Raw genomic sequence first — 24,435 nt, forward strand, 5'->3', positions numbered from 1 at the left:
TACTTGCAAAAGACGAAAACAACCTTTTTATAGTGTGTGTATATGTGTATGCCGGTGGTTGTGAATGGGAAATGAAGTGGAAGCCTACGTAAACAACTTTTTTGAGTGCGGATCAAGTGTAGTTTTGATCGAGAGATACTAGATGTTGATGGGAATGATCCAGTGAAAAGGGAGAAACTGATGGCACAGGACAGTAAGAACAAGGATAGCACGTATCATATGATTCCCTTCATAGGAAATGTTCAGAACAGGCAAATCTATAGTGACAGAAAGTACATTAATAGGTACTCGGGACTGGTGAGAAGGACATGGAAGGAAAAGGATAGTAACTGCTAATAGATATGTAGTTTCTTTTAAGGATGATGAAAATACTCTATAATTGATTGTAGTGATAGTTGCATAATTGTGAATTCAACAAAAACCACTGAATTGTGTACTTTTTTTAAAAAAATGGGGTCTTGCCATGTTGCCCAGACTGGAGTGCAGTGGCTATTCATAGGTGTGATCATACTGCCTACAGCCTTAAACTCCTAGGCTCAAGGATCCTCCCACCTTAGCCTCTTGAGGAGCTGGGACTACAGTGCCATCATGTTAAAAAAATCATATACTTTCAAGGTGTGGATTTTATGGCATGTGAATTATATCTCAATAAAGCCGTTGTTTAAAAACCAATAAAGCAGCAGCAACACAGGATCAAAGTTCTGAAAGGCAAGAGGTGGGAACCCAATCATAAATGATTTGGCCATTGACAAGAAGGACCTTTTCTCTATTGTAAAAGGAAGAAGGGAAGGTGGATGAATTTTACGTAACTTTGGTGGCTGAAAGATGAGGAAATTTGTGTATGATAGCTTCTTTTTTTCTCAGAGAAACATGATATAATGCTGTCACCTTAGGGTGATGATGAGGAAGGGAGAAATATTTGAGAAGATGGGGTGGTAAGGAATAAAATAGTTACCACAAACAATGGGGAATCAAATGTATTAGAAAAACATAAGTTTGGGGCCAGGCGTGGTGGCTCACGCCTGTAATCCTAGCACTCTGGGAGGCTGAGGTGGGCGGATTGTTTGAGCTCAAGAGCTCAAGACCAGCCTGAGCAAGAGCAAGACCCTGTCTCTACTAAAAATAGAAAGAAATTATATGGACAGCTAAAAATATATATAGAAAAATTAGCCGGGCATGGTGGTACATGCCTGTAGTCCCAGCTACTCGGGAGGCTGAGGCAGTAGGATCGCTTGAGCCCAGGAGTTTGAGGTTGCTGTGAGCTACGCTGATGCCATGTCACGCTAGCCCGGGCAACAGAGTGAGACTCTGTCTCAAAAAAAAAAAAAAAAAGAGAGAGAGAGAGAGAAACGTAAAGTTTGTGAAGACAGTACTGAGTACTCATCTAAAGCGTGTGACTATTAAATGAGAAGCAAAACCAGTTGGAATCAGTTTTTCTCCAATAATATTCAGTTACTCTGGGGTAGGTACAGAAGCTATGTTTATTGAGGTTTTCCTAGCACGTACAACATGAGAAGAGAGGTAAGGAAGTTGGGGGTAATTGCAATCAGCGCTGTGGCACTGCATAACACCAGAGCCAAGCACAAATCACAAATTTTATAGAAGTTGAAATGTAAACTTGGGAAGATTAAATTACTTACCCAAAGTTACATCTATCATATGATGGTTGTCAGGATTCATATCCATCTCTAATTCCAGAAGCCATACACATGTATCCTTGGCTATTTGACTCTACTTTATACTAAATATACATTCAATAGTGATTTTTATATAGCAGAAGACTATATTCCATAATCTCACAGGAGAAAAATGAGTTCCTAGCCTACCCAACCCCCCAGCTTATTTCCCTAAATCTTATTATGAAACCTATGAATCAATCCTCTAAGGAACTCACACTAAATTGTGGCTATCAATTCATTGTACAAGGTATTTTTCTACCTTTCCAAAATATTATGCTGTGATTAATAGCAAAGCTTTCAAAACCAACTATACTGTCATAATTTTTATTTTCTAACCTCACAGGAAAAAAAAATCTTTTAATTGGTAGATGGGACACATGTATGTCTAAGCTTATATATTTCACCTCTCAATGTGTTTCATCACTTTCAACTTTTCTTCTAATACATGGTGTTTTCCCGATTTCTTGGGTTTACCCACTTTTTTCACAGGTTTTTCTGCTTTCTTAAAAGACATTTTCATTTCACATAGGGAAGATGACAGCTATACTACGTAACATATTTAAACAATCTGACCACAGATATAACGTTACTGTGAGAATAGCTGAAATAACATTGCAGTGCTTTTTAGGTTCTCTTGCCTGGATCTGTGAGCCATGTAAGCATTTTTAGAGAGAAAAAAATTTTTTTTAAGAGACAGGGTCTCGCTCTGTCATCCAGGCTGGAGTGCAGTGGTGTGATCATAGCTCACTGCAACCTCAAACCCCTGGGCTCAAGCGATCCTCCTGACTCAGCCTCTTGCAGTGGAGTAGCTGGGACTATAAGTGCGTGCCGCCACGCTCAGCTAATTTTTTAATTTGTTGTAGAGATGAGGTCTGTTATGTTGCTCAAGCTGGTCTTGAACTCCTGGGCTCGAGCCATTGTCCCGCCTTGGCCTTCCAAAGTGCTAGGATCATAGGCGTGAGCCACCACATCCAGTCTGGCGCAAATTTTTGATATAGATAGTATATTTTGGGCAAATGGTTGCAAGAAGTTATGGCACATATCTGGATAGTAAATGTTCACAGGAATAATTAGACATTAGTTCAATGTAAGTAGAAACAGGAACTAGGAAAAGCATGACAGATTGACACTACTTGGCAGAGCTGCAAACATTTGTATTTTTAAAAAGTCTGGAAGGAATCATTATATATATCATAGTATATCACAATAAATGATGCTCATAAATTTGACCTGAAGTCACCAAGAGATGTTATAATATCTACTTCAAATATTCCATTTAATAAAATAAGAAATGCTTTTCTAAAATACATTTCAAACTACAAAAAATTTTTAATGGTTCTAAGGTACTCTTAACACAGAAGGTAAAATGTTTCTATACTTATCATAGGCAACCACTAGTCATAACATAAAGGCAAACAATAAAATCCAAAGTTAATAAAACCCTGGTGTGTGTGTACTCCAGGATTAGTGCATATAAGCTGTCCCACCATGCACCCCAATATTTCTCGAAGTGTGATCCTGCCCCATTTAACTGTTTTGAACCTTCAGTTACCATATTAAAAAAGTTAAAAGGACTTAATTATTTGAATTAGCAATATATTTGCAAGGTTCAAAAATCTCAAAGTACAGTACAGGGTGATACTTCCCTCCCTATCCCATTTTCTTAGTTCTCATCACCTACCCCCAAACAAGAAGCTCTGCCACAGGTTTTTGTTTACTCTTACAGGGGAAAACACAAACACACTCATACTTGTCACAATAATGTATGTTTCCTTCCTTTTTATGCAAATTGGTCTTTCACCTAATAATACACAGTGGAATTCTTTCCATAATACAGTACTGCACTATTCTTCCATTTCTCTGCAAAAAAACCCCAGAAATTTGAGGCTCATGCCTGTAACCCTAGCACTTTGGGAGGCCAAGGGGGGAGGACCGTTTGAGCCCAGGAGTTCGAGAGCAGCCTGAGCACCATGGTGAGACCCTGTCACTACAAAAAATAATTAGTCAAGTGTGGTAGTGCATGCCTATAGCCCCAGCTACCCAGGAGGCTGAGGAAGGAGGACCACTTGAGCCCAGGAATTTGAGGTTGCAGTAGGCTATGATCATGCCACTGTGCTCTATCCAGACAAAAAGAACAAGACTCTGTTAAAAAAATAAAACAAAACCAGAAATTTCAAGCCCAAACAAATTGCCACCTATCACAGTACTTTATTAGCTACTTTTCAATTACCAAGGGAATATAAAAGAGGAAGATAATGAATTAAATCCATAAATGAGATTTTCAACGTCTACCTTTGGCCGATAATTTAAATATCTTTACTTTCGTTTTTTTTTTTTTTTTTTGAGGCAGAGTCCTGCTCTGTTTACCCTGGCTACAGTGGCGTGGCGTCAGCCCAGCTCATAGCAACCTCAAACTCCTGGGCTCAAGCAATTCTTCTGCCTCAGCCTCCCGAGTAGCTGGGACTATAGGCATGCGCCACCATGCCTGGCTAACTTTTTCTATATATTTTTAGTTGTCCAGCTAATTTCTTTTTTTCATTTTTTAGTAGAGACGGGGTCTCGCTCTTGCTCAGGCTAGTTTCGAACTTCTGAGCTCAAAGGATCCGCCCACCTCGGCATTCCAGAGTGCTAGGATTACAGGCGTGAGCCACCTCGCCCGGCCTCTTTACTTTCTATATTCTGAAAACTTTTTATCAGTACCTTGCATGTATCACATGCTAAATAAATGTTAAATGATGAAACAGGAGAAGGAAGACATACTCTAGTGAGGTCATAATTATTGGTAAAATGAACAAACAGTAGATTAAAGAAAAATTAATTAAAACAAACTGAGTGTTTCCTTTCCTTATTCTTTTTTTTTTTTGTTGTTGAGACAGAGTCTTGCTCTGTTGCCCAGGTTAGAGTGCCGTGGCGTCAGCCTAGCTCACAGCAACCTCAAACTCCCGGGCTCAAGCAATCCTCCTGCTTCAGCCTCCCGAGTAGCTGGGACTACAGGCATGTGCCACCATGCCCGGCTAATTTTTGCTATGTATATTTTTAGTTCTCCAGATAATTTCTTTCTATTTTTAGTAGAGACGGGGTCTTGCTCTTGCTCAGGCTGGTCTCAAACTCCTCCTGCCTCGGCCTCCCAGAGTGCTAGGATTACAGGTGTGAGCCACCAAGCCGGCCCCTTTCCTTATTCTTAAAAGCACTGCAAATGCACTTCTGATTGCGCTCACCCATTTGTTGAAAAAGGAGACAAAGCCATATCCTTTAGACTTTCCTGTTGCCATGTCTTTTACCACTCGGGCATCTCTGAAATCAGAAACAATCAGAAGTTTAGGTTTGCAAACTGTCCTTGGATATAAAATGAGAATTTCAAACACAAGTCATATTTATGTTTCACCTTCAGTAAAGTGAACCTTTAAGGCAAATTCACCTTTTATTCTACAAAATTTATCATGTATTAGCAAATGAGGCTTATTTATATAGACATGCAAATCAATAACTTCTTAAATATATGCATATCTGTACATTGTATAGAAATTGTCTCCCACTTCAAAAAGTTTTTTAAACTTTTAAATATTAAGCATGGTGAAAGCAGCTATTCACATAAACTAACCACTTATAAGGTTCAAAGAGGCACATTAAACGAATGGCTTTCTTTAACCATGCAATTTATAATTTGCTATTTGAAACCATATTCTACCTACATGAATAACTTAAAATAGAAAACTGGAAATTAAAGAATGAAAAAGTTATATATTCCCTAAACTAAATAAATTACTTCATTTTTTCTCAGATTAATTTACACCCCCCTTTTGGACTACAGTAAATTTTGAGAACTGGACATTTTCAGAAATGTTAAATCATTGAAGAAAAATACTAGACACACACTTTAGTTCTAAACTACATAAGAAAAGATTTTACACTGAATTTTATAATAATATTCATATAAAATGATTGGAAACTACAAGATATGAAAGCAAAATTTTAAAAAGTCAGAAAGTAAAAAAGCACGCCAACATTTATCCACTGTGAACCGTAGCTTGTAGTTAGCCAGGGCAATTCTGTCCATTCTTCAGAGACACTCTGCAAAATAACCAGAGCCCTATTATTTGAGATTGAGTAAAAACCCAGCCATGATAGCTAAAACTCCATACCTCAAAAAATTGGACTCAAATTGTGCTTCACAGGCAATCTGCTTTTAAGTTAGCCAGGTATGTCACAATGCTTGCTCTCTCAGGACACATGAACAAAACAGGCACTTTTACAACAAAAACCCAAGTCAGAAAGCCATGCAATGTAATTTTATATTAAAGTAAACATAAGCATATTTCAGATCAATTTGAGTGATTTAATAAGTGTTTAGGGTCAAAATGACAAAGAGGTGATGCTGAAAAGGGAAAACTAATGCAAGTCACTTCTCAATATGTAAAAATACTTATTAAATTATCTGTATGGTACACATGCATTTAACTTGGTAACTGACTCACATAGTTCTATATCATAATTTGCTAGTCTACCCTATACTCAAGGAACAACAGAAGGAGTTTAAACTGTGTAAATCAGGGAAAGTACTATATTTTTTATACTACATATTTTAACAGACCACGGTTTTACTACATACCTCATATAAATCAACCACTATTATAGGCACTCTGTAGAGCATATCTTACTATCATTAAGAACCCTTCAACATATAGTTATCAACTTATCTCCTTTAACAACAACAAAAAAAATCAGGAAAATATGCTACCAAATGCCAAATGATTCTTTTAAATTTAGGAAAACTACCTCCTTGTATATAGCCTACAACTCAAACAGCATACATTACCTTAACTGAAAATTTTATAAAACTTAAAGAAAGGCCTTACCAAGAAAAAAACCAACGTATACATCAATAATCATGGGACCATAAGAAAATCTCCAGATTAAAAATATAATACAGAAACATATCTTAACAAAAAGAAATTACTGATTCATGATTTAAGTCATGAAACTGCTAAAATCGGAAAGTCATTTAACCTAAACTTACCAATTGTTACACAATTATTGTCTAATCCCAAATTAAAATACCCATGTTTTCAACAATTTACTTCAGTCAAAATAAAAGCATTTAATAAGACAGCTATTTAATCTGTTTACAGTGTTAGAAAAAGCTTTTTCTTCTTAAAGACCCAGGAAATGTCAGCCTTGAAAAAAATTCAACTTGTACTTATTAATCTCTGAAAAGATTCACTGAGGAAGCAGCAGCAAAGATGTAGTTCAGGGTTCTTAACTTATAGTCCTGTGGCTACTCTGAGAATAGGATAAAATTTACAAAAATTCTCCACACCAAAATGAAAACACACAAAATTTTGAGTACAGAGATTTAAAGCCCTTGAGAGAGACCAAAGTTTAAGACCCTCCAAGTCTAGATATTTGAACACAAGCTAACCATTATCAAATCCCTAAAACAGAGTAAGAAGAACAATCAAATTAAAATTTTATTTTCCTAATCATAGTTCTCACAAAGAAAAATGTAATCTAACAGAAGAGTCCATTTATAAGTCCAAATCTAGTGACTGCCTTTAAAATTGGCCATTCCTTGGTCACTATGCATTGTCATGTCGTACCAATGAACTATTCTCTTCAAATGAAAACTCCCAAAATTCATCACCAATACTAATGGCATTTATTTACTTTCCAGTCTCCTCATCTTGTCATCTCTGCTGTTAGTCTGTTCAAAGCAAACCACAGCTAGTGTTTCCTTTTTACTACTCTTCTAGCTGGAACAATAATAAAGCAACCAGAAACCCGTGAAAATTTTCTAAATTCAACAATTACTCCTAAGAAAGTACTACTAAAAACAACTTATTACTCTTACTCTAATATGGCATGCTTTTCAAAATATTAAAGTTCTTCTGTGATGAATGCTACCTTGAGTAAGTTATTTACAAAGGGCCTAAAATGTATGATTAATAACAAGCGCAAGCAAGACAGTGCTTCACAAAATACTATAAGGCACTATTATTGTTAATAGTTAAAAAAAAAAGGGGGGTAAATACCTAGAAAATAACATTTAATAACTGCTTTTTTTAGGTTGAACTGTTAAAGTTTCTTTTTATTAAAATATATTAATACAAAATGCATGGTATCATAGAAGTGCCCAATGGATCTACGTCTCTTAGTCATATCACAAGTTACTAATGAGTATCACCAAGCTAGCAAGATACCTATATAAGAAATATAATATGTATGTACAATGGCAAATTTGTCTCTTAAAAGTTAATGCTAATTGAAAAAGGACTTTAAGATAATTGAAGACCAAAGATAGATTTATTCATCAATGAAAAAACAATCTTTGGCTGTTAACTTCTTGAATAATCTCTAAATAATATAATAGCTTATATTCAAGTGTTAAAAATCAATGTCCAAAATTCACAATTATTTTCAAACTAATTCTACATAAGATTGTTTCTAATTTAAAGCATTTTATTTAATTTCTGTTACTTACGATATTCTTCCAAATGGTGCAAAAGCAGCTTTTATATCTTCAGTTGTAATTTCTGGACTGAGATCACCAACAAAGACATGGAAATGATCTTATAAGGGGAAGGAAGGGAAAGTGAAAAGAAAAACATAACTTTAGAATTTAACAAATACTAAAATCTATTCAGCATTCTTAAAATGATTTATGAATTACAATAAAGTATCACTGAAACACTATCCTCTATCTATACAAATCCTATCAATTTTAAACAAAATGAATCAAGGCAATAATATAGGAAAGATTCTCCTAAAAAGACTGTGGTATATCTAGCTGGAAACTAACAGTTATATTTCTATTTATAGTCAATTATTATACTGGTCTAAGAAAATAAACTAATAATATATAACAAATTTCAGTTCTGTAGAAAATTTAATGTAGTTACCATTCTAATAATAATTCTTTACTTTTATTCAGTTTACCACTATATTAAGGCTTTACAAATTAAAATAAAATAGTGGTACTGTGAATTATGTAGACAAGATTTGCCTCAGTTAATACAATTTACTGAAGCTAGCTACACAATATACTTGGTTTAACCATATTTTGTGAAGAACAATCAAAGAAATACCTTGCATTGCAACAGTTTGATGTTAAAGTATTTGACAGTTTTCTCAAAAGCCAACAGTTTTGGTTGCCCAGACATTACACCATTCAGTTTATGTGAATCCATGTGCAAGTGAACTAAGACTGAAGGCAACAGAATGAAAACAGTAATCCCTTCACTTTATATCAGAACCATTAAAAAAGCATTGGAGAGAAATAACCATCCCATATCTGAACTTTTTAAAAAAGACAATTCTCAAAAAAAGGAAACACTTTAAAAATGCAAAATTGTTGGACCAACACTTTAAAATGAAGAAAGAGAGAGAGAGAGATATATATATACCAATTTCGACAAGGTACATTTGGAAAGAAAAGTTACCCATATTTGGCAGGCCTTAAGCAACATACAGGGTAGCTCTTTGAGAAACAAAGTTTCAGGAGCAACTTAAGCATTTGCAAGTTGTGGGTATGAAGCCCAGATGGTGACCTCAAGGAAGCAGAGTATTTTGCCCTTTAGTTGGTGTAAGTATTTCTAAGACATCAGCTGCTACCAAGGGGGTCAGAGAGCTTGAACTAGCACCAACATAGTGGACAAGCCACACTTGGTCAACACTGGGTAAAAGGGGGAAAAATATTTCCAGAGAAACAAGAGAAATATTACACCTCCTCCCTCCCCTCTCCCCCCCAATATCAAACAAAAAAACTTCAAGTGGTTAGTGAATACCCTTTCAAGAGATTTCATTTTATGTTTAAGAAGATACAATTACCTTGTGAACGCTGTGTGCTGACAACGGTACTACCTGATGACAAAGATTAGATTTGTTCTTAAATTTATTAACACAAACACATTAAATCATATCTTAGGATAACGATCAAAACATTACTGCAAACATGTATGATGATTATATGCTTTACAATAAAACTACTGGGTATAATAAAAACAAATGTTCAAAGAGTATAAAATATACTTACTGCTTGTATCTTTCTTTTGACTGCTGGGGGTTGTTGCCCAATTCACTTTGACTTCCTAAAAAAATTTTTCTACATTTAACACCATAAAAATAAAGCTCCAAATTAGATTTCCATCTATGAACAAATAAGAAGTTGTATGTTTGATATGAAGCATTCAAGGGGTGCCAATTCTGGTCAAAGTTTCAATACTTATCTTCTGACCTACACTTCAGCAAATAATGTTAACAAATCCTCATATTTATACATTTCTTTTAACATTCAATTAACCTTTCTTGCCTAAAGTACCAATACATTTTTTTCTTTTATTCTTCCCCATTATCATCTGATGTTTCAACCAAGCTCAAATAATTCAACAAATATTTTAGTACCTACCATGTACAAGGCAACATGGAAAACACTAACATAAACACAGACCTCTGTCTTCTATAAAAGCTTTATCTCACCTTTTTAATAGTAAACGTAGATAACTGACCTTTTCCTATAAAGTAAACATAATGTTTCTAAAAAGGAAACAAAATCATATATAACTTAAAAATTTCCAGCTCAAGTCACCTTCTTTAATTATGACAGCTTACCTTACCCATTATCTTCCGTCCATTCATAGCAGCTAGTGCTGCAGCTGCATGACGATGCTCATGAAACTCCACAAAACAATATGGATCATTTCCAGCTGTCTGTTGGAGAAGAAACACAAAAGCCAATTTTAAGCTTCATGCTCCCATTACCTTAAAATTATGTAAAGATTTCACCCCCGTCAAGTTTTATGTATCTAAGTTAGCAGGCCATGGAGAACGAAAGGTCCAACCACAAGTCAATTTTTATTTTTAATTACTGTACTTTTTTAGAGATGGGGTCCTGCTGCCCAAGCTGGAGTGCAGTGGCACAGTCATAGCTCACTGCAGCTTCTAACACTTGGGCTCCAGGGATCCTTCTGCCTCAGCTTCTTGAGTAGCTGGGACTATAGGTGTGTGACACCACCTCCAGCTAATTCAGATAAAAAGTAAATAGTGGTATGTGCCTGTACTTGCAGCTACTTGGGAGGCTGAGGCAGGAGGATTGCTTGAGCCCAGGAGTTTGCATTCAGCCTGGGCAACACAGTAAGATCCTGATTCTGAAAAATAAATAAAAAAGTTTTAAAAAGTAAACTTTTGGCTGGGGGAGGCCGAGGCAGGTGGATCATTTGAGCTCAGGAGTTCAAGACCAGCCTGAGCAGGAACGAGACGCAGTCTCTACTAAAAAAAAAAAAAAAAAAAGAAAGAAATTAGCTGGACAACTAAAAATATATATAGGAAAAATTAGGCGGGCATGATGGCACATGCCTGTAGTCCCAGCTACTCGGAAGGCTGAGGCAGAAGGATCGAGTGAGCCCAAGAGTTTGAGGTTGCTGTGAGCTAGGCTGACACCACTGTACTCTAGCCCAGGCAACAGCGCCAGACTCTGTCTCAAGGAGAAAAAAAAAAAAGTAAACTTTTAAAAACAAACTATTTTTATACAAAGTTATTTTCTTAAACAGGTTATAATATGTTACTATAGTTTAATCTTTTATTAATAACTATATATCCTAAGCATTTATATAGCTATAAATACATATATTTTCTCCCTATCATTATATAACCATTTCTTTTCTTCTTTTTTTTTTGTTAAGAGATGGGGTCCTGCCAAGCTCTGTGGCTAACGCCAGTAATCCCAACACTTTGGGAGACTGAGGCAGGAGGATCACTTGAGGCCAAGAGTTTGAGAGGAACCTGAGCAACACAGTAAGACCCTGACTCCACAAAAAATTTAAAAATTAGTTGGGTCAGTGCCTCTAGTCCCAGCTACTCAAGAGGCTGAGGCAGGAGGATTACATGGGCCCCGGAGTTCGAGGCTATGCACTTCAGCGTGGGTGACAGAGTGAGACTCAGTCTCATTCATTCATTAATAAATAAATGAATAGTTAAAAAAGGAGAGAGACAAGGTCTTGCTATGCTGCCTAGGCTAAAGTAAAGTGGCTACCCATCCCACTTCTGATCAGCACCAGAGCTTTGACCTGCTCTGTTTCCGCCTCCCACTCCTGGCAGGTCACCACACTGATGCTGAACCTAGTGTGGACACCTGAGGACATCCAATGGGTGTAGTGCACTATATGGCCCAGAACTCCTGGCCTAAAGCCATAAAGCCATCTTCCCGCCACAGCCTCCAGAGTAGCTGGGACCCCAGGTGCATGCCACCGTGCCCTGCTTATATATTACTTTTTACTGCTACAAATGTACATAGTTCCTTGCTGAGTAGCAAAGAAATCTACTCTAAGGTTAGCCAACCTTCTTCTTCTTTTTTTTTTTTTTTTTTTGAGACAGAGTCTCACTCTGTTGCCCAGACTAGAGTGCCGTGGCATCAGCCTAGCTCATAGCAACCTCAAACTCCTGGGCTCAAGCAATCCTCCTGCCTCAGCCTCCCGAGTAGCTGGGACTACAGGCATGTGCCACCATGCCCAGCTAATTTTTTCTATATATATTTTTAGTTGTCCAGCTAATTTCTTTCTATTTTTAGTAGAGACGGGGTCTCACTCTTGCTCAGGCTGGTTTCAAACTCCCGAGCTCAAATGATCTGCCTGCCTCGGCCTCCCAGAGTGTTAGGATTACAGGTGTGAGCTACCGTGCCCGGCCTGTTAGCCAACCTTCTTAAACCAGTTTCTAAAATATAGGTAAATAGGCTCTGAAAACTGAAGAGGTTCCCTGATAAGTAAAGTTTCAGAGTAACTTTTAGAATGTGGACTTTCTGACATCGATTTTTATGCCTGCTCAGAAATCTTTTAAAAATTGCCTCCCATTTTCTGCTGGTGTTCCAGGTAGCTGGGGTTATGTGATAGGTAAAGCCTGGATGTTTTATTATGAATTAAAAAAACAGAAAAATCCAGTATTTTACACCTATCAGTGCAAAATACCAAATGACTTTATAGTCCATTTTAAAATTCTTTCCATAATCTCCTAAGCAGAATTATTAAAATAGAAACTAATTGAAAAGACTAGAAAGCTATTAGAATAAAGGAATATACCATTTTGTTTCAAGTAATAGTTTAAGAGAGTCACTACCAATGATTTTCAAGAATTTCGGAGCAAGGAGGCAACCACAAAAGTCAATATATTGGGACTATACATTATTTTCTTTAAAAAAATTAGAGAAAGTAAATTGCGTAATTCCAAGTAATAAAACACTAAATGAGAATTCTAATACAAAGATCAATGTTGACAGGCACTGAAATGTGCTTAGAAAAAGTAGCCTGCACTTAAGAGTAGAGCAAACAAATGAAAAACAATGTGCATTTTACTTAATTTGTATCCAGAAAACAATGTAACTTTTTACATAAAAAGAATCTAAGCAAACATATATATTATCAAGCTTTATACTCCAGGGAGTATGAAATATATAAATGTGAACACCAGTCTAGGTGTGTGAATAGACTGGAATTTAGATTTCAATAATAAAAATCTAAGCTTTTGAGTGATCAAAATCCAAAATTTATAAAAAGTGGCAAATGCTAACCTAGCTATGATAGTTGTTTCTGCAGCCTAGTTACTCATTAACATTTTGCCCAGTGATCTTTACCCAGGGAAACATTAATATATGATCAGACAGGGAGAGAGGACAACAGCAAAATGTAAACGAATGCAGAGGATTTATATTCCAGTAGATCAACTGGGGTTTACATCCTTGCTTTGCCTCATTTCCTCATATTCAAAATGAGAATGACATCTTCTTTATAATGTTTCTATTGAGCACTTGTGATAATGCATTAAAATAACTGACAGATAATAACTATTCCATACATGCTACTACTGGAATAAGGAATGAGACCTAGATCATGAAAAGACTGATTTTAAATTCCCTATCATTTTTCTCTTTCTGTCTTATCTATCTCTATGGGTACAGAGATCTTTTCTCCTTTATCCAAAGGGATACTAACATTAAATGTGACAGAATAATGAAAAGGACAAAAATGTTTGTTGATTCCATCTATGACATGCAAATGACTCTACAGCATTAGGCCAACAGTTTGACAACATTTAAAATCTAAGACAACAAATTAAAGCCAATTGGCTAAACAATTAACTTTTTAACATACCAAGTAAAAAAGAGTTAAATTGGAATACAAGAAAGCAGCAGATACACACATACATATTCATGATTTTTTTTTCTACAGAAAAGAAAACCAAATGTTTATAGGAAGGAGATACTATGGGATAAAAGGATTTCTCTTCAGTGCTGTCTTTCCCATTAAAAAGTTTTAAATTTGTCTTTTTATAAATAATATGATTTAGAGTTAACTCCAATTAGATGAATGAGTTCAATGTTTTTTCTACACATTAAGGTGTGATAAATAGGAATAGCCTAAATATAAGAAAAATTTAAATCATGACCTTCAAAAATAAAGTTAAAAACACTTTCACTATATCAAATGTCTATTATTTTTTATCTCATTTCCTAATCTAATTGTAATGACTGAATTTATTAGCCAACCAACCGACACCACACATAAAAAACAATTCTGATGTGTCACTCACTGCACCTTAAAACAAGAACCTACATATACACATACATATATAAAAAATATATACACAGTTTTCCTTTGCTCTAGAAACAATTAGTTCTATTCTCTTCTTCCTTTATTTAGTAAAACAAACTAAATTCATTTGTCAAAACAGATTCATTACAAATTTGCTAAAATCTTTATGAATTTAGACTGTACAAACTAAGAGTTCCCAGAAGTAATGGCTTTAAGTCATGTGTAAAAAAAGAATAAAGTAAAATACCCTTACATCCATAATCATTTTGCAGTTTTTACAAGGTCCAATCTGGCTAAAGAGCTGAAGAATCAGAGCCTCTGTCACATCTCTGGAAAGGTTACCAACATATCTGAAACAGAAAGAAAAACAATTTACCATTTAAATTTATTTCTTTTACATCAGTTTCTAAAGCTGCTTACTGCAAAATGAATTTTGGGAGGAGGCAGAATCAAATTGGGGAGCAACTCATAAAAGTTTGCCAACACTTGAAAATCTTTCAGGCTGGGCATGGTGGCTAATGCCTGTAATCCTAGCACAAAGGGAGGCCAAAGCAGGAGGATTGCATGAGGCCAGGAATTTGAGACCAGCCTGAGCAAACAGAAAAATTAGCCAGGAGTAGTGGTGAGCACCTGTAATCCCAGCTACTTGGGAGGCTAGGGCAGGAGGATTGTTTGAGCCCAGGAGATGGGGTTATAGTGAGCTATGACAATGCCACTACACTCTAGCCCTGGCAACAGAGCAAAACCCTGTCTCAAAAAACAAAAACTCTTTCAAAACATATGTAAAATGTTATTTGCAAATATAGTACACACTGCTAGTAGAAGGTAAACTAGTTTAAGTATGTGTATGTGTGTTTTTGTCAAAGTTTTGAAAATTAAACCTGATGATTTTTTCTAAGTTTCTAGGCTTACCTTAGGAAGACATGCCTTAAAACTCTCAAATGAATCATTATTAGATATACATAATATTATATACAGTCAATCCTAGGAAGCATTGTATTACTGAGAACATCAATTTCCCCCAATTTTTAATTCACATGATTCTGCTAACATTGTCCAACTTAAAATGTCCAACTTACACAACGAACAAATTTTTGAAAGTCATGAGTAAATCATTTATTAGGTCTGTGAATGTGTATGAAAGGATAGGAAACTTTTCACTGAATATCACTGATCAGTGGAGGAGGGGTGAAAGGGAACAGAAAGATTCCAAATAATATGACTTGGTGATTAATAAACTTAATTAATATAAATAATGGATTACAAGACCACAAGATTAGGATGATCTTTTTTTAAAGATGGGGTCTCAGCTAGGCTGACGCCACGGCACTCTAGCCAGGGCAAAAGAGCGACTCTGTCTCAAAAAAAAAAAAAAAAAAGATGGGGTCTCAGTACATTGTCGAGGCTGGTCTTGAACTCCTGGGTTCAAGCAATCTTCCCGTGTCAGCCTCTCAAGGTGCAGGGATTATAGGCATGAGCCATCAAGCCCAGCTTATTTATTTAAAGAGTTTATAAATTAATTTTCAAAATGAGATTTTAAAATGAGGTTACCCCTTGGTATGTTATAGAGGTAGAGATTTATCACTTCTGAAACCAGAAAATATAGTCAGTCTCCCAAGAACAGTAGATTGTCTCATTCTTCTGCCAGGTACCTTTCAGAGAACTGGATGAGAGGTGTGCACTCTCACCCCAGAAAAATAAACATCTATATGTGTTCACAAACTATGGATTCAATTTCTTCTTTCCATCTACCATTCAGCAAACACATATTGAGTGCTTAACACAAAGCCATTGGAATAGATTAAGATGACAAATGGAGAAGTGCTGAGTCTTAACGAACAATAGACAACATTTAAAGATCAGGTAGAATGACGGTACTCAAAAGAAGAGAAAGTAACAGCAATATTTACCCAACAACGATTTACCAGTACTGGGGTTTTTATTACCTCGAGTCCTTATTCTGAAAATCAGTACTTAATGGGAAAGAATTACGCATTTACCCTGTCTTTTAATAGGAACTTCAGAACTATGTAATATAATAGCTGTAGGTACTAAGGAAAAGCTCTTCTTTATAGAAGTGCTAGTTAATAAATGGAGAAAGATGGTATAAAATTAACAATGTGTAAGCCCTAGTGAAATAATTGATTCAGGTAATAAGGATCATTAATTTATCCTAAAACCATTAGGTGAAAGGTTAGTGTGAAAACAGATATTCACAGGCTGTCAAAGTTATCACATAGATTACTCAACTAATTGCAAAGGGAAAACCCTATCTTAAAAACGAGAGTTTTGGTTGTTAACACTATGACCCAGTGAACAAACTTTAAATCACTTTATAGAAGTACAATAAGACATTGTGTGTATAATATGAATTACACAGTATCACCTATGAAGTATACACATCTAAAAAGTCAAGCTTATAACTAATCAAGCTTAAACTTAGATTTAGGTTTAAAGGATATTGGGCATATAAAACAATTACATAAATCGAAATATGGGAAATTCTATAAGACAACTTGATCTCCTCAAAAAATTACTGTCCTTGGGCCAGGCACAGTGGCTCACGCCTGTAATCCTAGCACTCTGGGAGGCCGAGCTGGGCGGATCGCTTGAGCTCAGGAGTTCAAGAGACCAGCCTGAGCAAGAGCGAGACCCCATCTCTACCAAAAATAGAAAGAAATTATATGGATAGCTAAAAATATATATAGAAAAATTAGCCGGGCATGGTGGCACATGCTCGTAGTCCCAGCTACTCGGGAGGCTGAGGCAGGACTGCTTGAGCCCAGGAGGCTGAGGTTGCTGTGAGCTAGGATGATGCCACGGCACTCTAGCCTGGGCAACAGAGTGAGACTCTGTCTCAAAAAAAAAAAAAGAAAAAAGAAAAAAGTAGTCACTGTACAGTGGAGAAAGAATACCCTCCAAAAGTGTCAAGGTCATGAAAGACATCTCCTCAAAGATTGAAGGAGAATAAAGAGACACGACAACTAAATACAATCTGGTATTATCTTGGATTGGATCCTGGAATAAAAAAGAACATGGAGAAAATGGAATAAAGCCTATAGCTAAGAGTTTTGTACTAATGTTAATTTCTTATTTTTGATAATTGTACCATGGTTATATAAGATGTCAACATTATTAAGGGGAGCTAGGTGAAGGTTATATGAGAACTCCTTACTATCTCTGCAACTCTTCTATACCTATTCTCACCGGACTCTTGTGGCTGTAAGAAAGTCTTAGAATTGCATGCAAATCTAAATGAAAAAAAAAAAAAAAAAAAAAAGGCTCTTCTGAAATTTTAACTCTAGAACAGATTGAGCATTGCAATTCCGAAAATCCAAAACGCTGTGAGCACCCACATGATGCTCAAAGGAAATGCTCATTGAGCATTTCAGATCTGTGGATTTGGGATGCTCAACTGTTAAGTATAATGCAAATATCCTAAAATCTGAAAAATGTGAAATCTGAAATACTTTTGGTCCCAAGCATTGTGGATAAGGGGTGCTCAATCTTCATATACATTGCTAAAGCTAGAGAATCTAGTGATATATGGACAGTATTCAGAGAACCTGAATTCTGTCACTTATTCTTTGCAAAATCCTCTAAGATCTCCTGAGAAATATTTTCTGAGTGATGTAATCCAGTTTGAAGATAGGTAATAAAAAGCAGTAAGAGTAAATAACCTTAAAAAAAACCACTAAGGATTGTGTTGCCTTTACATTTGTTCACTTAATGTGGCCTTTTGTACATGATAAGCACCAGGAACCTCTATCAATTAACTCTAGACACAGCTGTTTAGAGAAATGCTCTTCAGAGGTAAGTAGTACACACAAAACTTGCTCTCAACATTCAACACCACTACAAGTAACTAAAAGTAACATGGTGTGGTGGTTCACGCCTATAATCCCAGCCCTTCTGGAGACCAATGTGGGAGGACAGCTTGAGGCTAGGAGTTCCAGAACAGCCTGGGCAACATAAAAAAATTTAAAAATTAGCCAGGTGTGGTATAGCACGCCTGTAGCCACAGCTACTCAGGAGGCTGAGGCAGGAGGATCCCTTGAGCCCAGGAATTCAAGGCTGCAGTGAGCTATGATCATGCCAATACATTTCAGCCTGGGTAATAGAGCGAGACCCTGTCCTTAAAAAAATAAAATAAAAATAACATATACAACATTTTCATATTAAATCAAATGACAAAATCTCCTTTTCTTTCTTCTGCAAATAAAAATAATCAATATGGGGATTGAACCCATTACATTAATCTTTTGCTTTTTGCCAATAAATTAGTCACTCATACATACCTCAAATTTTTAGAAACTTAATTATTCTACTACTTTCCAAGTCTATTTGCTAAATAAATACCAGTTTGAAGGCCGGGCGTGGTGGCTCACGCCTGTAATCCTAGCCCTCTGGGAGGCCGAGGTGGGTGGATCGCTTGAGGTCAGGAGTTCGAGACCAGCCTGAGTGAGACCCCATCTCTACCAAAAATGGAAAGAAATTATCTGGACAACTAAAAATATATATGGAAAAAATTAGCCGGGCATGATGGCGCATGCCTGTAGTCCCAGCTACTAGGGAGGCTGAGGCAGGAGGATTGCTCGAGCCCAGGAGTTTCAGGTTGCTGTGAGCTAGGCTGACGCCACGGCACTCACTCTAGCCCGGGCAACAAAGCGAGACTCTGTCTCAAATAAATAAATAAATAAATAAATAAATAAATAAATAAATACTAGTTTGAGACAGAAAGTCCAAACAAATATGAAAACTGCAGATGCTTTTTATATCTAAGATACTTTCAATGGGAAAATATTTCTTATAGTTTATAGAATGTTTTTTATTCTTTATAGTTCATTCTCATTTTTGTATATTATATAAATATATTTCTTTAGTTTTTCCATACTTTGTCACATACCAATCTGTTTTTGAAGCCATAGTACTTCCTATTAACAGTATGGATTTAAGTTGCACATATAGATTTTTTTCTTTTTGGCTACCAAACATCTTATTACTTTTAGAGAAATCATTACCCTATGGCAGAGCCTGACTTCCTGCAGAAGCCGAAAATGCTAGATACGGTTTTGCAGCCTCTCCTGCAGCTAAAGCATGTGCATGTGATACAGGCTAGGTCATCACTGGTAGAGATACCAGTGCTGAACACAGAATCCACAGACAGGTCTTAAAGAAGCATAGACTGAAGAGAATCCATTTTGATGGCAAATAACAGTAGTGAAGTTCCATGTCCATTGCCAGTGGAAGGTGGGCTATCTGTTTCTCAGTGGATGTGGTAGCAGTATCTGTCTTGGGATGGTCTGTAGCTTGATTATAACCCTATGCCTAATAATTGTCTCTTTTCCCTCAACATTTTGTAAGCCAAGTTCAATGACCTTCCAGCAAATAGTATGAGTGTCCAATATATATATTTTTTACCTTTTTTTTTTTTTGAGACAGTCTCACTTTATTGCCCAGGCTACAGTGAGTGCCATGGTGTCAGCCTAGCTCACAGCAACCTCAAACTCGTGGGCTCAAATGATCCTCCTGCCTCAGCCTCTCAAGTAGCTGGGACTATAGGCATGCGCCACCATGCCTGGCTAATATTTTCTATACATTTTTAGTTGTCCAGCTAATTTCTCTCCTTTTTTTTGAGACAGAATCTCATTCTGCTGCCCAGGCTAGAGTGCCATGGCATCAGCCTAGCTCACAGCAACCTCAAACTCCTGGGCTCAAGTAATCCTTCTGCCTCAGCCTCCCGAGTAGCTGGGACTACAGGCATGTGCCACCATGCCCGGCTAACTTTTTCTATATATTTTTTAATTGTCCAGTTAATTTCTTTCTATTTTTTAGTAGAGATGGGGTCTCACTCTTGCTCAGGCTGGTCTTGAACTCCTGACCTTGAGCGATCCTCCCGCCTTGGCCTCCCAGAGTGCTAGGATCACAAGCTTTAGCCACCGCATCTGGCCCTGGCCTATTTTTAATCAATTCCTTTTATGCTTAAATTACTTAGTTATGTTCTTGCTACTTGCATTTAATATCCTAATATAAAAATTTGTACTGGAGCAGTTGCAAGTTAGGTTCTCATCATGATGTCTACTAAACTACTAAATAAGAATGTACAGTTTTCTTATATAGTTTTTGTTTTTACAATACTCTTTTTTGGGGATAACATTAAAATACACCTTTTTAAAACAGAAATATTAGCTGGGTATGGCAGAACAAGCCTGGATTCCCAGCTACTTAGGAAGAGAGGCTGAGGTGCAGAGATCACTTGAGCCCAGGAGTTGAAGGCAGGAGTGAGCTATGACGGCGCCAGTGTACTCTACTTGGGTGTCAAAGTGAGACTCTGCCTCCAAAAACAAAGCCTTTTTAGCTGTGCATGGACTTCTTATTAACAGCATAGATTTAAATATCCTACATCAGTATTTACCACATCACCTCTGAGATCATGTACAATCTTGTGCAGAACTAGAAAGTAACAGTAGTAGGAGACAATTAACTGTTAGGGAAATGAATTAAGAAATGTCCTCCTTGGGCCACTAGATACATATGAATATGAAGTGTATATCAGTTAATATTGCCTCAATGTAATTTCCTTAATGTGAAAAACTGCAATGTGGTTATATAAGACAATGGCCTTGTTCTTACGAAATATACGGTAAAATATTTGTACCTGAAGTGTCATGATGTCTCTATTCAAATGGTTCAGAAACAAGAACAAAAACATAAATAAGACAAATTTGGCTAAATATTAGTAACTGGTAATTCCATATGAAAGGTATGTAAGTCTTCAATATACTATTATTTTGTTACTTTTCTGTAGGTTTTTCACATTTCAAAATAAATAATACCTGAGAAGTGAGAATCAATGAAAATAGTCATCAACACCACTCATGAAAACTTGACAACTCTGCCAGGGATAGGATTTCATATCAATTTAATTTATATTTTTGAGGCTGGTAACTAAGCTCAGATAGTTACAAGATTTACACACAGAATCTTGCTATTGCCCTAAGCTGCCACATGGCACACAAATTTAGCTCACTGTTACCTTAAACTCCTGAGCTCCCACCTTGACCTTCCAAAGCACTGAGATTACAGGCTGGAGCCATCCCAGGCAGCCCTTACACAAATTCTTTTTTTTGAGACAGAGTCTCACTCTGTCACCCTGGCTAGAGTGCAGAAGCTCACTGCAACCTCAAACTCCTGGGCTCAGTCAATCTCCTTCCTCTGCTGCCCCAGTAGCTGGGACCACAGGCGCACACCACGATGACCAGCTGATTTTTGTATTTTTAGCAGAGACGAGGTCTCGCTCTTGCTCAGGCAGGTCTTGTACTCCTGGCCTAAAGTGATCATCCTGCCTTGGCCTCCCACAGTGTTAGGGTTACAGGCATGAGCCACCTCGCCCAGCCCTTACACAAATTCTTAAAAGGCCTATGCTATTTATTATTGTACTCTCAATTCCCAGAACAGTGACAGCCATGTGGTATGCTCTCAATATTACTAAATGAATGTAATGTTTCTAGCATATTCTTAATTACTAAGTTATCTGAGGCCGGGTGAGGTGGCTCACGCCTGTAATCCTAGCACTCTGAGAGGCCAAGGCGGGAGGATCGTTTGAGCTCAGGAGTTCCAGTCCAGGCTGAGCAAGAGCGAGACCTCGCCTCTACTAAAAATAGAAAGAAATTATATGGACAGCTAAAAACATACATAGAAAAATTAGCTGGGCATGGTGGCGCATGCCTGTAGTCCCAGCTACTCGGGAGGCTGAGGCAGTAGGATCACTTGAGCCCAGGAGTTTGAGGTTGCTGTGAGCTACGCTGACGCCACAGCACTCTAGCCTGGGCAACAGAGTGAGACTCTGTCTCAAAAAAAAAAAAAATAGTTATCTGAAAGCATCATAAGTATTCTTGAATAATTAAATATATCATTTTAGTCTTGTCTTAACTTGCCTTAACTCTTATCTTTAGTTAAGGGTGAATAAGCAAATTCAACTGAACACAAAATTACATAAAAATTTCTATTTCATAAAAATTACAAGGCCAAAAGTATGTGTAAAGGAGTGGGGTGAACAAGAACATGAAATATAAGCACAGGCTGGCAGAAAGGCAAGGCCCACATTCAGCATATAGCAATTATTTAGTTGTAGAGTTTTAAGGATGGGCTACAATTTATAGATCTGTATTCTTAGCAAATGTGAAAGTCACACAATAACTGTACAGCTAGGTCAAAGTAAGTACTCACATGCATTTGAGAGTAAATCACATAAAGGATGCTAAAGTGTCTGAATTTGAGGAAATTAACTAATACCAGCAATGTTTTTCTAGTCTAGTGTACAGCTTTTAATTCATGAGTTCAATGTTTTTAAAGTGACCAAGGCCAATTCAGACTCACTATACACATATTTTTATTTTTTATTAAAGAAAATTTGCAGATTATACATAAGTATAGTAGTATGTACACATCACCAATCCACTCACTAAAGATGTTTGAACTTATTAATTATAACTTGAATACTCTTCAAAATAATCCTGCATTATAAACTTTAAGAAACATTGTCTCACAATATGTTTTCAAAGTATTGCTGAAAAGAAATTGAATACTAGCAATCTCTAACTTAAAAAGGTGATGCTGGACACTCACATGTGGCAAGTAAAGATATTTCCTCTGAGTCATTCAGGTACGTGGGTTGATACTAAAATTCAGACTCTATTTTATCTTCAAGAATGAGCAAAATCTTGATTCACTGCTTGAAATTGTACCCATTTTTAAAACAAATTTATGGATCACTCACCATGGACATAGTGCTATGACCGTAGTAAAAGTCCCTTAATTCCAGGGTCATTAAAGCAAACATTTTACATTAAAAGTAAAAATACTAAGAAAACTTAGGGATTAGTATCCTCATATTTAATCAAGATCGGCCTGAAGGAAAAAAGGGGATTTTGTGTTGAGGGAGGTGGAAACAAGAGAGGAGACAGGAAATTTTAGAGCATGGACTACTTTGGGGAAGATTCTTGGCCAGGGTGTTCTAGCCAGAGATATAAGGCAAGATGAGTCCGAAGTGTAAAAAAGATTTGAGGACATTAGAGTTGCAGGAAGAACAACAAAAAGGCATATAAGCTTGGGTGAGTTACTCAAACTCTAACCTTAGTTTTTCTTCAGCTGCAAAATGGAATAATTGACATCACAGTTCTGATGAGGATTAAATGAGCATATAAAGCACTTAATACAGAGCCTGGCATATAACTGCCATTCAATAACTATCTGTGAATTAAACTTTATTATTTGTCTTGAAATGGTTGGTCCCTGTCCTCAAGCCTGTACTATTTAACTATCTGCTTTTGTAGACTGGCCAGAGAAAGGTGAAGTTGTCTTCATTATTTGATATTCCCAAATCAACCTACTAAAAATGTTAAATTACTAGTTATTTCTGGTAATTCCTGAAATTTAAAAAGTTTCAAAATAATATTAAGAATCTTAAATTTAGGCCAGGTTTGGTGGCTCACACCTGTAATCCTAACACTCTGAGAGACTGAGGTGAGAGGATCTCTTGAGGGCAGGAGTTCCAGACCAGCCTGGGCAATAATGTGAGACCCTGTCTCTACAAAAATTCACCAGGTATGGCAGTTCACGCCTGTACTCCCAACTACTCCAGAGGCTGATGCAGGAGAATCCTTTGAGCCCAGGAGTTGGAAGCTGCAGTGAGGTATGATCCAACCACTGCACTCCAGCCTAGGGTAACAGCCTGGGATCCTGTATCTCAAAAGGAAAAAAAACCAAAAAAATAAAAAACCCCTAAAATTTAAATACATTGTAAAAGATTAGCAGAGGCTTACTTAACCCAATATGCTGTTGATTGCAGTATTTCTGGATAAGAAGGAGGGAAAAAAAGTTTCCCCTGACACTATGAGGCTACAGTCTTTTTTAGGGCATATTCACCTAAAAATACAATCTTTCCAAAAACAAAGGTCATGCCCTAATTGCTGCACTCAGTTGAAAAGCTACTTCAAAGTAACAGATTATCAGACAAACTAGCAAAAAATTTCTTAATCTATTAAGAAACAAGTGTAACCATATTCCCATACAGATTAGAAATATCAACATAAAAGTGAAAAATTTTTGGAGGTGAAAGAATTAATATACTGTGCTTCAGGACAACTATAATATGTAGAGTTGCAAAAAGAAACTTAAAATTT

General features: G+C 36.6%; 1 protein-coding gene across 10 annotated transcripts in view; it reads right to left on the minus strand.

Annotated features, from left to right (window-relative positions):
- Nucleotides 1–24,435, minus strand: part of TIA1 (TIA1 cytotoxic granule associated RNA binding protein) — a 33,955-nt gene that overhangs the window by 8,223 nt on the left and 1,297 nt on the right. For 4 of the 10 annotated variants that reach the window (XR_006734736.1, XR_006734735.1, XM_045549790.1 and 1 more), the window contains exons 2-7: nt 14,505–14,601; nt 10,284–10,382; nt 9,709–9,763; nt 9,504–9,536; nt 8,158–8,245; nt 4,898–4,973 (exon numbers count right to left, since the gene is read on the minus strand). Coding sequence is in view for 8 of the 10 variants with exons in the window: in XM_045549790.1 (XP_045405746.1) it covers nt 4,898–4,973; nt 8,158–8,245; nt 9,504–9,536; nt 9,709–9,763; nt 10,284–10,382; nt 14,505–14,601 (448 nt within the window). In the remaining 2 variants the exon portion in view is untranslated. Of the gene's footprint in view, nt 1–4,897; nt 5,926–8,157; nt 8,246–8,761; nt 8,881–9,503; nt 9,537–9,708; nt 9,764–10,283; nt 10,383–14,504; nt 14,602–24,435 lie in introns of those variants that run through there. The other 6 variants (XM_045549792.1, XM_045549793.1, XM_045549797.1 and 3 more) reach the window with 5 other exon arrangements.

The sequence above is a fragment of the Lemur catta genome, chromosome 4 (assembly GCF_020740605.2).
Source record: "Lemur catta isolate mLemCat1 chromosome 4, mLemCat1.pri, whole genome shotgun sequence".
NCBI lineage: Eukaryota > Metazoa > Chordata > Mammalia > Primates > Lemuridae > Lemur > Lemur catta.